This window comes from Centruroides sculpturatus, unplaced genomic scaffold, assembly GCF_000671375.1.
Source record: "Centruroides sculpturatus isolate CEXI.00-Female unplaced genomic scaffold, Cexi_2.0 scaffold1426, whole genome shotgun sequence".
Lineage (NCBI taxonomy): Eukaryota > Metazoa > Arthropoda > Arachnida > Scorpiones > Buthidae > Centruroides > Centruroides sculpturatus.
In genome coordinates, this window is record NW_019385742.1 from 109,490 (window position 1) to 123,874 (window position 14,385).

The 14,385-nt window shown below is 29.7% G+C and overlaps 1 protein-coding gene across 1 annotated transcript; it reads left to right on the forward strand.

Annotated features, from left to right (window-relative positions):
- The first annotated feature begins 1,182 nt into the window (after positions 1-1,182).
- Positions 1,183-14,032, forward strand: LOC111641689 (glutamate receptor ionotropic, delta-1-like). Its single transcript, XM_023387894.1, has 6 exons — positions 1,183-1,187; positions 5,827-5,917; positions 5,996-6,158; positions 11,075-11,304; positions 11,506-11,762; positions 13,810-14,032. Exons 1-6 carry the CDS (start codon positions 1,183-1,185, stop codon positions 14,030-14,032), a joined length of 969 nt encoding a protein of 322 aa, XP_023243662.1.
- Positions 14,033-14,385: the final 353 nt, after the last annotated feature.

A 14,385-nucleotide genomic window follows, 5' to 3' on the forward strand; every position in this document is an offset into this window, starting at 1 on the left:
TTTAATTCGAAATCTATCATCATGTTACGTATTTATAAAGAAAGTTTTCACGCGGAAATGACATTTTCGGTTTTACCAATGTAGAGAGCGGAACGCTATGAGGCACAATCTGCCGGCGTGTCCTTNTAGTCGAACGGTACACACTCGGTAAGCAATCCTACAATTTTTTGTTTATAACGTAGTTTATACGGATTATTTTCAAAAATATATACGTATTTTGGAAATGTTGAGTCAAATTATTCTAGAATCGATTAATTTTATGAAAGAAAATCTTTCAAACAGCCGTAGTCCGTAAACTATGATTCCTACAAAATTGATTCATAAAGAACGGAACGTATCTACCGTCTTATAGGGGGATCTACTGTATTTGTAAATTTGTGCCTTGCTGTGCCAATGAGCTAATCAAAAACGTTTCTCTGGTTTTTTTCATTTATGGTCACGTAGCTAGCAAACAGTTTCTTATAAAAGTCTCCCCGGAAAATTCACTCTTCGACAGATGGTTCGACTGTCCCGTTGCCTAACAAAATAAACTATACCTTAATGAACAAATACTCAACAAAACATGGATGAAACTTATTTAATCACGAACTCACTCAATTCTTGTATGAATATGGACGTTTCAATGTATATCTGGAAAGGTTCCACGGTTTGGTCACGGACTGCTGCTTACTGTGTGGAATACATGATTATTTTTGACATTATTTATTGACTGCCTCACGTTGGAAAACATCAGACATTGCCACCAGCAATAAGCTAACTTGATGAATACAGAATGTTCATATCTAATTAGTAGACTATTTTATAACTAAACACAACAACTTCAACGTTTTTAAGAAAATTGAGAAAGGTTATCATGCAAGGACAATCATTCACTGATCTTTAACGGAATTTCCCAAAAGTGACTCTGCATGTTTTCTTTTCTTTATTGTCATCTTGTGAACAACCAGATTGTATGATATCCACTCTGGTAAGATACAGAGGGTTGCTGTATCATCAACTATAATGATTCTGTTTTCCATTAAGATGCTTCTGTTCTTTTTTATTTATTTTTTCTCTTACTTTATTCGTGTTTTGTGCAGCGGTCCAACTGACATTTATTCTTCAATGTACACGGCGATTGAAAACTCACAAAATTATTGAATAATTATTGAGTCTCAAATTATTTACAGTAAGGTATGTTATATGAGGTATGACACTATAAACATCATTAAAAAGCATTTCTGTTCATAATGTCATACTCATCTAACATCTGTGCTCGTGAATGAAGGACATCACATTAAACATTTTAATATTGTTAAAATAATAATAAAAGGATATAAATGTTTTTATTGTGAGCTTCAGTAACAACTACACAAATCACGTAATCTTATCAAATGCAACCTAATTGCAAGTAAAGTAACTATTTTGGTACTAAAAAATTCCGTTTCTTTCTAAGCATATCTGTGAAAACCGCATTATCGTACTGTAAATAATATGCGAGTAATTAATTTTTTAAAATTTCTGTGACTTATGAATCACTATATAATTTTTTTGTATACTGACCCAATTAAGCCTGGTAGTGTCAGGTGTTTAATAAAATTTTCTTTGAGTGATTGAAGTAGACTTCTTGGATGAATTTCCTATGGCTGATCAAACATGTTTTATTCGACTAAACCCAAAGGAACATTTTTTATATTGCATGTAAATATAAAAGTATTTATTTCGAGTCTATCTTTTAGTACGAAATGTGTAAACACGAAACTTCTTTGTAGCTATCGAATTTCATATATAGTGCTGGATATAAAATATTTGTCAATAACAAACTTTAAATTAAATGAACGTCGTCTGTGTTCACTGCACGACACTGATATCGTGTATAATATGCACGCAATTTTTTATGGAGTTTTCCAATTATAACCACCTGACTACAACATAATTTAAGAAACACAATGTACACTAATATAAAGAAATTACAACTTATTGGCAAGTCTACGAATGAAATTCTTTTTACATACTAATGACAGATGATGATAGATATTAATTTTATTTTATTGTATTTTCGAGGTTGTACCACTAACGAGAGCTACTCCAAGCAGATTATAATTTTTTTGAAGTTTCATCTTTTATCACAACGAATTTGAATTTCTGAAAACATCAAATTTTGATACTTATGAATTGCATGGGATTAATAAAATATGGTGTAGTAAACCAGACAATAAAGTTATATAATTAATGCTTTGTTTCATTCCTTTTTCATTTTTTGCAGGTCTATCTTTCTCACATAGGAAGATTTAACTAACCCATAATAGTAAAGAATAGACAGACCACTTGTATATTCATTTGTTAATTAATAACATATTCGTTTATGTGTTATTTACATTTATGTCACCAGCATATTATAGTGTAATTTTTTTCGTCAATATTGCTATAAATAAGGGAAGAATATAGCAATATTTAAAAAGTAGGTCTATCTCTTTCAGATCAACTAGATTTTATGTAACGGTTATCTGTATATTTTTAGAACTAGAAAGTAATTTAACTGAAAGCAATCTGTTTACTTTTTGTCATTAAGCAAGTATATTTTGAACGACAAAAGTAAGTTTATAAAACTGTTTTTTTAAAAAATTTGTCACGAGAGAAAGAAATCAATTAAACTTTCAACAGAAAGAAAAAATTCAGTTCATGTTTTATAACTGCACGTTATTTATGATCAATAATAAACGTTTCTGCTGTATGAATTCGGTGATTTAATGTCTTAATGTAATTTTATATGCTAGTGAAATCAGTTGGGTCAATGAAGACAATGTATAAGATCTTGTTGATAGATTTTATTTTACTTTTCGAAATTGTCTTTGTTACAGGACGTAAGTATTAAACACTTTTTAAAAGAATTAATTCGTAAATTATATTTAAAATAAACACTGTTAAATTACAATCTTTGTTTAACAACCTATTAATGGAAATTAATGGCATGGCCATTGATTGAAGGTTATAGTGTGTCTTATTGTTAAAAAAAAAGTTTCTGAAAGCATGATACTGTTTAGGTGTATTCGTTGTTAACTAGTGGCCATTATCGATTGTATATAATAGCTTTATGATTTTGAAACGTACTTCTTTGAAATATTCACACGTAAATAATAATTCTTAATGTGTATACTTTACTACAGCAGAAATTTAACATGATTGTGTTTATATAAACTGTCCTACCTTTCTGGGTTTCCTACTCTTGTTGCTTATCGAATAGTTTAAAACATATATCAATTAATATCGTATTTTAAAGAGATTCGAACTTCTAATTTTAACCACCGCTAAACACAAAAAATTTTTTGAGAAAATTCGACAAAATATCAATACATACAAAGTAACTTCCAAACACTGGCCGCTTTGGAACGATGTTGATTTTTATGTTTTTTGTGATCATGTTTACAGGTGGGAAGTACAATAAAAATTAATTTTCTGACTGACAAATGAACTTCTTGAATTAATACGGAGCCCACTAGTGGCAAAGCAGACTCGTTTCCTGAGTACTGGGAATTCGATCGTGGGTTTGTTTCTTGGCCGGACAGTCTGGCCACGTGGAGATTTCCAGATTTATACGACGTCTCTAACGCCTGAATAGGAGCCAGTTACTCTTAAAAAATACCTTTCGGTTAGAGAGTTCGCTCATGAGCTGCATTGCTATAACATAACAAAACAAACAAAGAAAAAATCCTAATACTGAAACCGCTCTAAAAAACATTCGAAATTTAGGACGAAAGGCACAGAAGCTATTGAGCTTCAAATTTGGCAGAAAAGATTGTTTCTTTTTTGCCCACACAAACAACAACACCACACATACAGAATCAAACTTGAAAACAATGAATTCAACATATTTTTATTTATAGATATAAGTGTTTATTTTTAAAATTAAATAACGACGTAAAATTTAAAACTTTTTACCAATTATAATCGATCCTTGGAATTTTCTATTTTATTGCCATATAATTTAATAAACAATGCATATTAAGTGTTTTTTGAAAATGTAATAAATGAGTGGCATGAAAATTTCAAAGAAGGAATTTTAAATATAAAAACACAGAGCTAGAATATTACATCTTGTATTAATTTATTGATTTCTATTTTTAATTTGAAAACCTTTAGCAAAAACTTATTAAAATAAAAATAGAAAGTAAAATATTGTTTAAAATCAATAATATAATCATCATTCACTCAATACGAGTTTTTATTACTGCACGACAACAGAGTAAACCCTGTTAAGCTAAGTGGAATTAGTTACATTTTAAGGTGATAAATTAGAAATTAATTTCAGTAATTTTTCTACTTTAAACTAAAGTTGTTGATGTTAATAAGTTTTTAATATTATAATATTTTATATATTCACAGAAAAATATTGAAAATATGACTAGAAACTCATTGTTTTTCTTGCTCTTCCTTACAAACAATTTTTTTACTTACGAAAGTATTAGTGGTAAGTTACTTTTGTATTCTACACAAATATAATGAAATTTATTAAATCTTATAACAAACAATTTTATAAAATATTCAGCTGTATCATTTCTAAATTTATATGTTTTTTTAACTTGGTAATTTATAAGTAGTTTTCTTTCGTTTTTCAATGAATTAAACGAGATATTAACGAGTAAACAGTATAAATTCCATTATCTGACAAGAAATTATTTAATTAGACATCGTCACAATGCCAGGTACAATTTTTAATCACATTTTAAATTTATTTAACTTAAAATATATGCTCTCCACCTGAAATTAGTATGGACTCGCTCCTGTACATCATACTTTTCATTTCAGAATAGAGTCATGCCAGAGAATTAAAAGGTACAACTTTAATTTTCGGTTTTGATGTAGAAAATTTTAACAAGACTTTAAAAACTGTTGTATTTAGTATAAAGAACTTTACGATAACTTAACTTTATTGACTACCATTTTGTAATTGGGGTTGGTGCATTCATCTCACACCCACACAATATACATTATTATAATGCATTCATACAGATATGTACATGTCATTATCAAATTTTAAATTTGATTATCTTTATGGGAAAGATAACAAGTTGGAGCAATCCCCTAACAAAAAGATATAAGTACAAAAGATATTCTAACACGTGAACTAATCATTCTTCTGGGTATCGAGTATCCATTGCCGTATAATTCGGTTTATATAACCTTCTTAATTATTTCAATGTATTAAAGCTAGTTTGCTTGTCTATGCGCCTGTAGTAAATTTCAATTATATTATTTTCTAGCTATCCTAATTAGCTTCGTTAAATTCTTTAAATTATCTTTATATCGGTGGCTTATTGAAATAAAAACACTAAAAACTAGTAGTTAGTCCCGGGTTCGCATTTCACTAAGGTTTTCTCCCTTTGAATATCATTCAACATGCTGTTATTTTCATTCATCTACTTCATGTAAAATATACTATAAAATATTTTAATTTATATTTTACATGAAACTTGTTGAACACTATATATAATTGAGAAGCATTCAATTATTATTATTATTATTATTTAATTAGAAATAATGAAAAAGACAGTCAGTAGAAGAGTGAGTAAAATAAAAATCACTGCAGTACCAGTAAGTTCTGTTTATAATTTACGGAAAAAATAATTAATTAATCGTAATATATCTTATATCTTGTACTTTATTATATATTCAGCTTTCTTCGTATTTAGAAGTGAAAAAAATTAACAACACTATAGTGTTTGACGGTATTGATTTCAAATTTTTAAGTTTAGTCATTCAGAATTTAAAGAATGTTCAGTGAGTAAATTTATTTTACTTCTAAAAAATTTGCATCATATATTTTTATCTATAAATTATTTTACATAGATATGAGATTATTGAACCTGTTGAAAATGTGTTTGGAATGAAATTAGACAATGGTTCATGGAATGGTGTCATTGGAAGAATACAGAAGAATGTATGAATATTGAAAGTTCATAAGTAAACTTATCATATTAATTGTAATTATGTAAAATTTTTTATTTATATATTTAAGGAAGCTGATCTTGGAGTAATTGCATTATATGTGACGTATGATAGATTTCAAGTGGTCAAATTTACAGTTCCTGTTACTACTACAAGAATTCTATTTGTTGTTTCTAGACCTAACAAACTATCAAAAATAAGGGCAATTATAAGGCCTTTTTCATTTGAAGTAAGTAAACTCTTATTATATGTTATATTATATTATATGATTTATTCGTACTTAAAATACGTTTCATATAAAGAGATTTTGGAGTATTTTTACCACTTCTCGCAATCTCACAATTGTGTTTTTTTTTTTTAACAGACATTAACTATAATATCAAAATAACTAGTTATGTCTAATCTAAATTGTAACGAGTTTAAAACATAAAAACACTCAAAAGGCACTTTCCTTCGCCATATGATCCATTTATGTATTGTTTTCTACCAAATTCTAAGTGTCATCGTTCAGAAATGTAATATGTGACGATATATAAGTAATTAAGTAACATAAATAGATACAGTAGAACCTCGATTATCCGGACTAATTGAATGTTGTCCGGATACGGAAAAATTCAGATAATCGAAACAAATACTTTAATTTGTATTTTAATGATAACAGAACACGTTTTCTTTTCGATGACATATCGGTAATATTAAAAATAAATACTGTATTTAAATCGTCATCAAGTTTTCAAGAAACAAATGTTTTTATTAAATTTGTACTACTACTGACCAGCGCTAACGGACTACCTATTGTTTAAAAGGCCCTCTGGTGGCGCAAGAAGACTGATTTTATAAAATAAAAAGCAGTTGAAACTACATTTCTATGAGTAAAAATTTGACAAACTGTTTATCGTTTTATGACGAGTAAAATTTTTTGTCGCATTCGCGGCTTTTAAGTAATGCATAAACCTCCGAAGCGCGAGGCCCTTCGGACCACGAGACATAGGCGGTGGCCCACGTTGTCCATGCCTTACGCCGCCCTTGGTCATAGAAATGGTGTAATTTATAAATTATTTATAAATACGTATGTCAAGTTATATTTTTATTACGACGTAAAATATATTTAAGAGTTTTACGACCACTGTGCTGGGTTAGACGCTGTTGAAACAAAAAAGTTATGCATTTCATCACGTACTTAAACAGTGTCGTAATTCGCCAAGTGCAAAACAGCAAATTCGTAAAATTTTTATTTATTTTGAACAACCCGGATAATCGAAAATCCGGATAATCGAGGTTCTACTGTATTTGCTACTATCGTGAACTATAATTATATATATTAAGTAATAATTTTTTAATATACGCTTCTGAAATTCGTGTATTTGAAATTGTTCTATAACAATTTATTTTCATGATATATTTTGTAGGTGTGGATCTGTGTTTTTGCTTCTTTATTTGTCACTGCAATTGCGTTTTACTGTATTGTCAAAGGAAACTTTTATTTTCTCCAAAAAACAACTTCGTGGACCATGAAAAAAATTTTCTGGTTTATCATTAGCAGTTTAATAAAGCAAGGCAAGCAATTATACATTAATGTTAAAAACATGTTTTATTAAGAAATAAAATACTTTCCAAATATGAAAGTTACTATAAAAATCATGTAAATGTAATCTTTATTTAACATATTTATTAATTTTTAAAAGTTTTTAACTAATTCATAAAATGTAAATTAAATTGGATGATATTAAATTATTGAAAATATAACTGCAAATGCATACTTTAAATATAACTAATAATTTATGAACGTGAAACCGTGTCGTGTTCTATTTCTATTGTTTACATAACACAATGCAGTGCAACACAACGATCACCTGGCATTCTTTCACCTTTACTCTAGTTCAGTGTTTTTCAACCTTCTTGAATACGCGACCCCTTTACAAGTTAAAAAATTCTGGCGACCCCCCCGGGCCATATTAAAACTATATCAGTGATATTAAAACCTTTGTATTTAATTTTTTTTCTGACTTAACACAAGAACTTAACACAAGAACTCAAGACAAATTAAGTATGCAGCTTCCCTTTTTGGGGGAAGCTACATACTTAATTTGTCTTGAGTTCTTGAGCCGTTGATTTTTTTTTAGGATCAGTAACTTCAGGATGATTGAGATTTGAGTATCGATCAAACAATCAAATGCGCAGTATTTTTTAATGTAGTGTAGGACCTACAAACACTTGTATTTTTCTTTTGCCCGCGACCTCCCGTGTAACGCCTCGCGACCCACAGAGGGGTTGCGACCCACAGGTTGAAAAACACTGCTCTAGTTGATACGCGCTTACATCTCGAATCTTTGGCCGAATACGCCTCTCCCCAGTCAATAGCACATCTGGTTATTACTGGTTCAGCAATCTGAACAAGGTTTCACATACATATTACACGCATTCCACTTACATACTTATTCTGGCACGTCTTGATTAATCCGTTTTTTATCTTACACGATAAAATCACGATCTTGTCTTACACCCTTCTTAATTGTAAATCACTTAGACACATTACTGTTCACACGTACACAATTTTTCTATTTTTCGTACACTTCTCTCACACATCAAAACCGTTTGCCTCTCAATCCATCAGCAAATAATACTTGCCACATTTTCTCCTTATTCATTCTATCATATACTATTTTTACATGAACAAACACTGCAAACATATTATCTCTGACCTTTCTCCACAATCTTTTTCTCAATGTAAAATATCTGATCCACACATCACTTTCTTTAAATGAATCCGCATTGCACTTCCTATATTCACAGTGCAGTTAGCTTCTCCTTTCTTATAACCAACATTTGTGCGAACACTTTTCAGGTAAGCTCAGCAAACTTATTCCGTGGAAGTTTTTGCAATCTGTTTTCACCCTTTTCTTTGTATGTTGAAAAAATCACAGCATTTTTCCAATCACACGGACCTCTGATATTAGCGAGGATGAGGCCGAAGTTTTAAACGTGAAAACGTGTACATCGGACGTTCAGCGCTGCTTTCCTGTAAGCCTAGAAGTTTGACAATGGTATTTGGCAGGGCTGTGGAGTCGCGTAAATATCTACCTACTCCAACTCTGACTCCGACTCCGACTCCGTCTTAAATACATAACAAGTTGGTACGTAAAAGGGAGTCAGAATCGGCGGAGTTTTTCTCCGACTCCGGCTAAAACACCAAAACTCCACGACTCCGACTCCACAGCCCTGGTATTCTGAATGTCGAGCATGATTCTACTGACTTTCTAAACACCATTGTTAAACTTCTAGGCTTACGGAAAAGCGGCGCTGAACGTCCGACGTACACGTTTTTACGTTTAAAACTTCGGCCTCAACCTCACTATTATTCCAATGTAAACTGCAGAGTCACTGCATCCACTTTGTCACATTTTCAATCATTACATTAATATTTTTACAGTCACACCATACAGACCAGATGATTGCTAAATTTCAAAAACCTGCAATTTTTTTTCACATCTTAACTTCACTCAATTGAACTAATCTCAATTTAACTTCATAACCATTAACTCAACTCCATTTTACTTCTCAACTCAACTCCATTTTACTCAACTCAACCCCATTTTACTCAACTCAACCAATTTAACTTCACAACCATTAACTCAATTTAACTTCACTCAATTGAACTAATCTCAATTTAACTTCACAATCATTACTATTTTTATTTATCACCCCAACTGTTATTGTATTTATGCTACCTACACTGTCCCTCAATAGGCTTTTATGAAAAGAACGAACCTAACTTTTGCAAAGAGAATTTGAAGAAAATAGAAGACCGTTGTAGAAACAAATAAATTTTATGCATGTCAACAGGAAAAAAGTTCATCCTGTGTACGAAGTGCAAATTATATATTTCTGTTAAATGAATAATAGGTGTGTAATTGGTGGAATAAATCTCTAATGCAGCGCTTCGTTTCCTCTCTCTGTACTTATCCTAACGTACTCTGCTATTTAGACTGTTCATGTATGCAGTTTTTTTCTTTTTCACCCTGTGCTGAACCCTCTCAATCTACCATGCTTTCCATATCTTACGTCCCAGTCTCGTTATACCACAAATATTTGTTGCTGTTTCTCCATACAAAATTGGAAGTGCTTTCATCCTTTCAAAACACTCAACAACTTATCTGCATTTCTCAGTTTCTAATCAACAAGTTCTCTATGCTTATTCTTTCTCTTTGTCAGTAACTTTGTTTTTACTGGCTCCGGAGCAAACATTTGTTCCGAAGTATAGTGGAATAAAAGTGGAATTGTGTATAGTGTATAGTGGAATAAAAGTGGAATATAGTGGAATTGTATAGTCACTATACAATTCCACTATATTCCACTTTTAGTGGAGTAAAAGTATTACACTATACTATAGTGTAATACTTTTACTCCACTATACAATCTTTAGTTGCACTCACAATACCACTAAATTATAGTTTGAGCCAGAATCAGCTCCTCTGTATCATGTATATTTCACTACACTTTTCGATCTGTCATCATACATAACAAAATCTATTTTACTTCTTTCATCTTTGTTACGATTTTCCAATTTGTGCTTAGGTATGGTCTTGTGGAGAAAAACGCTTTGGATACGTATGAATATTTTTCAACAAATAGACCAGTCGGCTTACCATTATCCTTTATCCGGCGATCACTTGAGAAAAAGATCACAGAGCGATCTTTTCCTCAGACGTTTAACTCTTCATACTCCTGCAATCGTTCATATCTCCAGTTGAAATCATACGCTTTTCGGGTTCATATTCATCTAAGTTATGTTTTAATATTTCCCAAAACTCATTTTTAAAGCATCGCAGCAACTTACTGACTGCTGCGATGCTTTAGAAACATACATGACAACAGCAATGACTCTCTGCACCATAACTTTCAGGCACACCCGTCTCAGTCTTTTAATCACTTGCTTATACTTCTCCATATATTCCTTTGTGTGTACATTAACTAAATCACCTACTCCTGTATATCACTTGCATATTATACCAGATTAACACATTTCCATTCACATCCATACACCTCTTGCCTCTTACTCTTGTCTCACTCATGCAAACAATATCTTACTTATATTCAGTCATTTCTCTCGTTAACTTTCAATGAATTTTTTTATATTAATTTCTTTCAGGAAATGAAATAAATCAAGATAGAAGTAGTTCGTTAAGAATTTTTATTGGAATTTGGCTATTGGTGACAACTGTACTTATATCAGCATACAGTGGTGTTCTCTTTTCCTACATCACTTATCCCGCTTATGCAAAAGTTCCGAAAACAATTGAAGAACTTTCAAATGCAGTCAGGAATCGTGAATATTCTTGTGGGACTCTATCACATTCGGCTTTCGAGAAAATGATGATGGTAACTTTCTACAATATATTTTATTTTTACATTTTGTATTAGAAATTTTAAATAAGTACTTTTATTTGCATAAGTCAGATAATGTCAGTAACAAGCTGATATATCTTGAATAATTTCATTACATTAGAGAACATACACGACAATGGATTTTTCTTTATTGTAGGCTAATTAAGTATGTTTATTATATTTATTTCATTTTAGGATGCCACTAAAGGTATGGTTAGCATTTTAGGTGACTACATAAGAAATAATCCAGATAAGAGCTTTTCCACCGTGAACGAAGGAATTCAATATGCTCTACAACATAAACATGCGTACATAATATCTGACAGTATTATAAATACATTAACAGTTAAACCGGAAGAACAATTAATAATCTCAGAAGATTCATTTTTAACTTATTCATTAGTATATCCTATAAATATAAACTTTAAATTTGAAAAGAAATTCAATACAATGTAAGTGGTTATTTTTATAACATTACAAAATTTTCGCTTATGTAAATATAAATTTTTCAAATTTAATATTTAAGTATTTATTTAATTTTTACATATTTTATTTATGTATTTGTTAGGAAATTGCATGCAAATAAATGCAAATTTATATACTAATTATTTAGGCCTATATACATTTTACAGGTTTGTAGAATACAATAGAGAGTATGAGTTTAAATCTTTCTTCTTTACTTCATTCCACTTTTTTTGTTCAATAGTTTAATATTATTCAGTTTTATTATTGAAGGGTTTTTTAAAAACAGCAAAAAGTTATTGAGCATTTTATACAGAATCTCCAAAACAGTCTGTTAACAAAGACTTGTTTAGATTTTCTATGAGTAAACTCGTTTCTGCTTAAATGTTAAAAAGGGTAGAAAATTTTTAGAAAAATCTACGTGGCCTGTCTCTTGGTTTCGCGTGAATGAACGACTAATTACCACTAGTTTTATTCAGTCAACCATTGTTTATCGCTTATTTGTGAAGTGAAGAAATAATGATTTCAAATAGTTACAGAATTTATGACGCAGAACAAGATCTGACAATTACCTGTATAGCAATAGATGGTGGATTATTGTGAAAGATTTGATTTCCATTGTTACAATATTCTATTTAATTTTACATTGAACATTTTGTGTATATCTAGCTTAGTTTCTCAACAATTCTTGAATGTTAGGATAAGCGAGATAAATAATTTTAATGTTAACATATTTTAATAGATTTATTAATTGTCTTTTGTAGCTTCTCTTTTAATTTCACTTTCAAATTGAAAGCTAAGAGTATCGCTACTTTACGGACTTGTCATAAAAAAACCTTCGGACATAATAGGAACGAATTTAGACTTTACTGATTATTCTTAATTCTTTTAGATAAATCAGGAAAAATATTAAAAATAAATTTTTATAAAAAAAAAATTTAAATAAAAGTCTTATGTATTTACAGTATAACCTATAATTAAGAAAAATCTAATTGTTTTAAAAAAATACAACAAAAAATGTCTTTTAAAATTTTAGTAAATGTTATTATAATCGTGCAGTGATAAATTATAAAACAATCTGTCATATAGTACCTTATTATATTTATAATACAGTATTAGATACTAAAATGATAAGAATTGACAAAATAGAAGAATTGAGTGTGAAACTCAGAATGCATTTTTTTTTAAATTAATATCCTGCGTTTCCTGCATGATAAATCAGTAAAATAGCGATACTTTAATTAGTCTTTAAAAAGCTGTATTTAACTAGGTACACATTTTGCAATCGATGTAACGTGCCATTGTAATATGCCAAAAACTATACAATACCTAGGAACAGTATTTTTACGATAAAATCAATTTCGAGTCGGTTTTTCGATCAAACAAATAAAATTTTGTATTGCAAGCATAACAATAACAGAAGAAAAAAGTGAAAGAAAACTTATTGAAAAAGAAAACGCGATGTAAAAGAATGTCGAATTCTATACAGTACTACAGTAAGAATTTACAAACATATTGCTGAATGGTTGGCTCACCGTAAAGTGTAACTTGCTCATAAGAACATTTTCATGCAATGTAAGGGAATGGCTTTACTTATCCTAAAGTAAGTGCCTATCTAAAAGCAGTTTAGTATATGAGGCAATGGGTGAATTTACTTTATATACAGCAGACTTTTCGAAAATTCATTCGTTTGTACCTGAAAATATTAAATAATATTTAAGTCTTTACTTCCAAAGTTCGTTTACAACGTTTTACTTTTTAGTTACATCTCACTTACAAATTTTTTTAATGACAGTAAAAAAATATTTATATTTTATTTATTGTTAGATTCTGAAGGAAGCTAAAAAATAAATTCATGTCACATATACAATTACTTATTATAAATAAATTCATGCCACGTATACGATTACTTATTTAATAATAAGTAATCGTATTACATACGATTACTTATTATTAAATAAGTAATCGTATGTAATTATTAACAAATAGAAAATATAGTACATAAATATATTAAATTTTAATTGTTTTCTAATGTAGAATAAGAAGATTAGTAGATGGTGGTGTATACGAAAAATTAAAACAAAGCGATTTGCCTCAGAAGAGAAGCAGTAACAGAGAGATATATCTTCCACTTTGTATCGACGACATTTGCAGCGCCTTAATATTATTGTTATGTGGTTATGGTATATCTTTTATAACTCTATTTGTTGAAACAGTTCTAAACAAAAGACACATTAAAGCTATTCCACAAAATAATTAATAATAAAATGATACTATTTGAAAAATTAAATACCACATAAGTACTTTAACATCTATAGGACAAGTAGTGCTGAATTGATGGAGTAAATTTTTCAAAATTTAATAAGTTATGAGTTGTATTACAAACTGGTATATGCCTAACTAGGCATATACCAGTTTGTATATGCCTAACTATATGCCTAACTATATACTAGAAATTGTATATGCCTAATATACCAGTTTGTAATACAACTGTATGATGTCCAATTTATCTGATAATTTTTATTATTGGCTACTTCTTAGAAAAAGCTGAATTACCGGATATTCCGAAGATGATATTTGAAGATAAATATACATATATATAAACATCTTTAT

Excerpts from the sequence above, each read along its gene's own strand:
- LOC111641689 (XM_023387894.1), top strand. Across the intron at positions 6,159-11,074 it reads GCCTTTTTCATTTGAAGTAA|GAAATGAAATAAATCAAGAT; the intron begins GTAAACTCTTAT and ends AATTTCTTTCAG. Across the intron at positions 11,763-13,809 it reads GAAAAGAAATTCAATACAAT|AATAAGAAGATTAGTAGATG; the intron begins GTAAGTGGTTAT and ends TTTCTAATGTAG.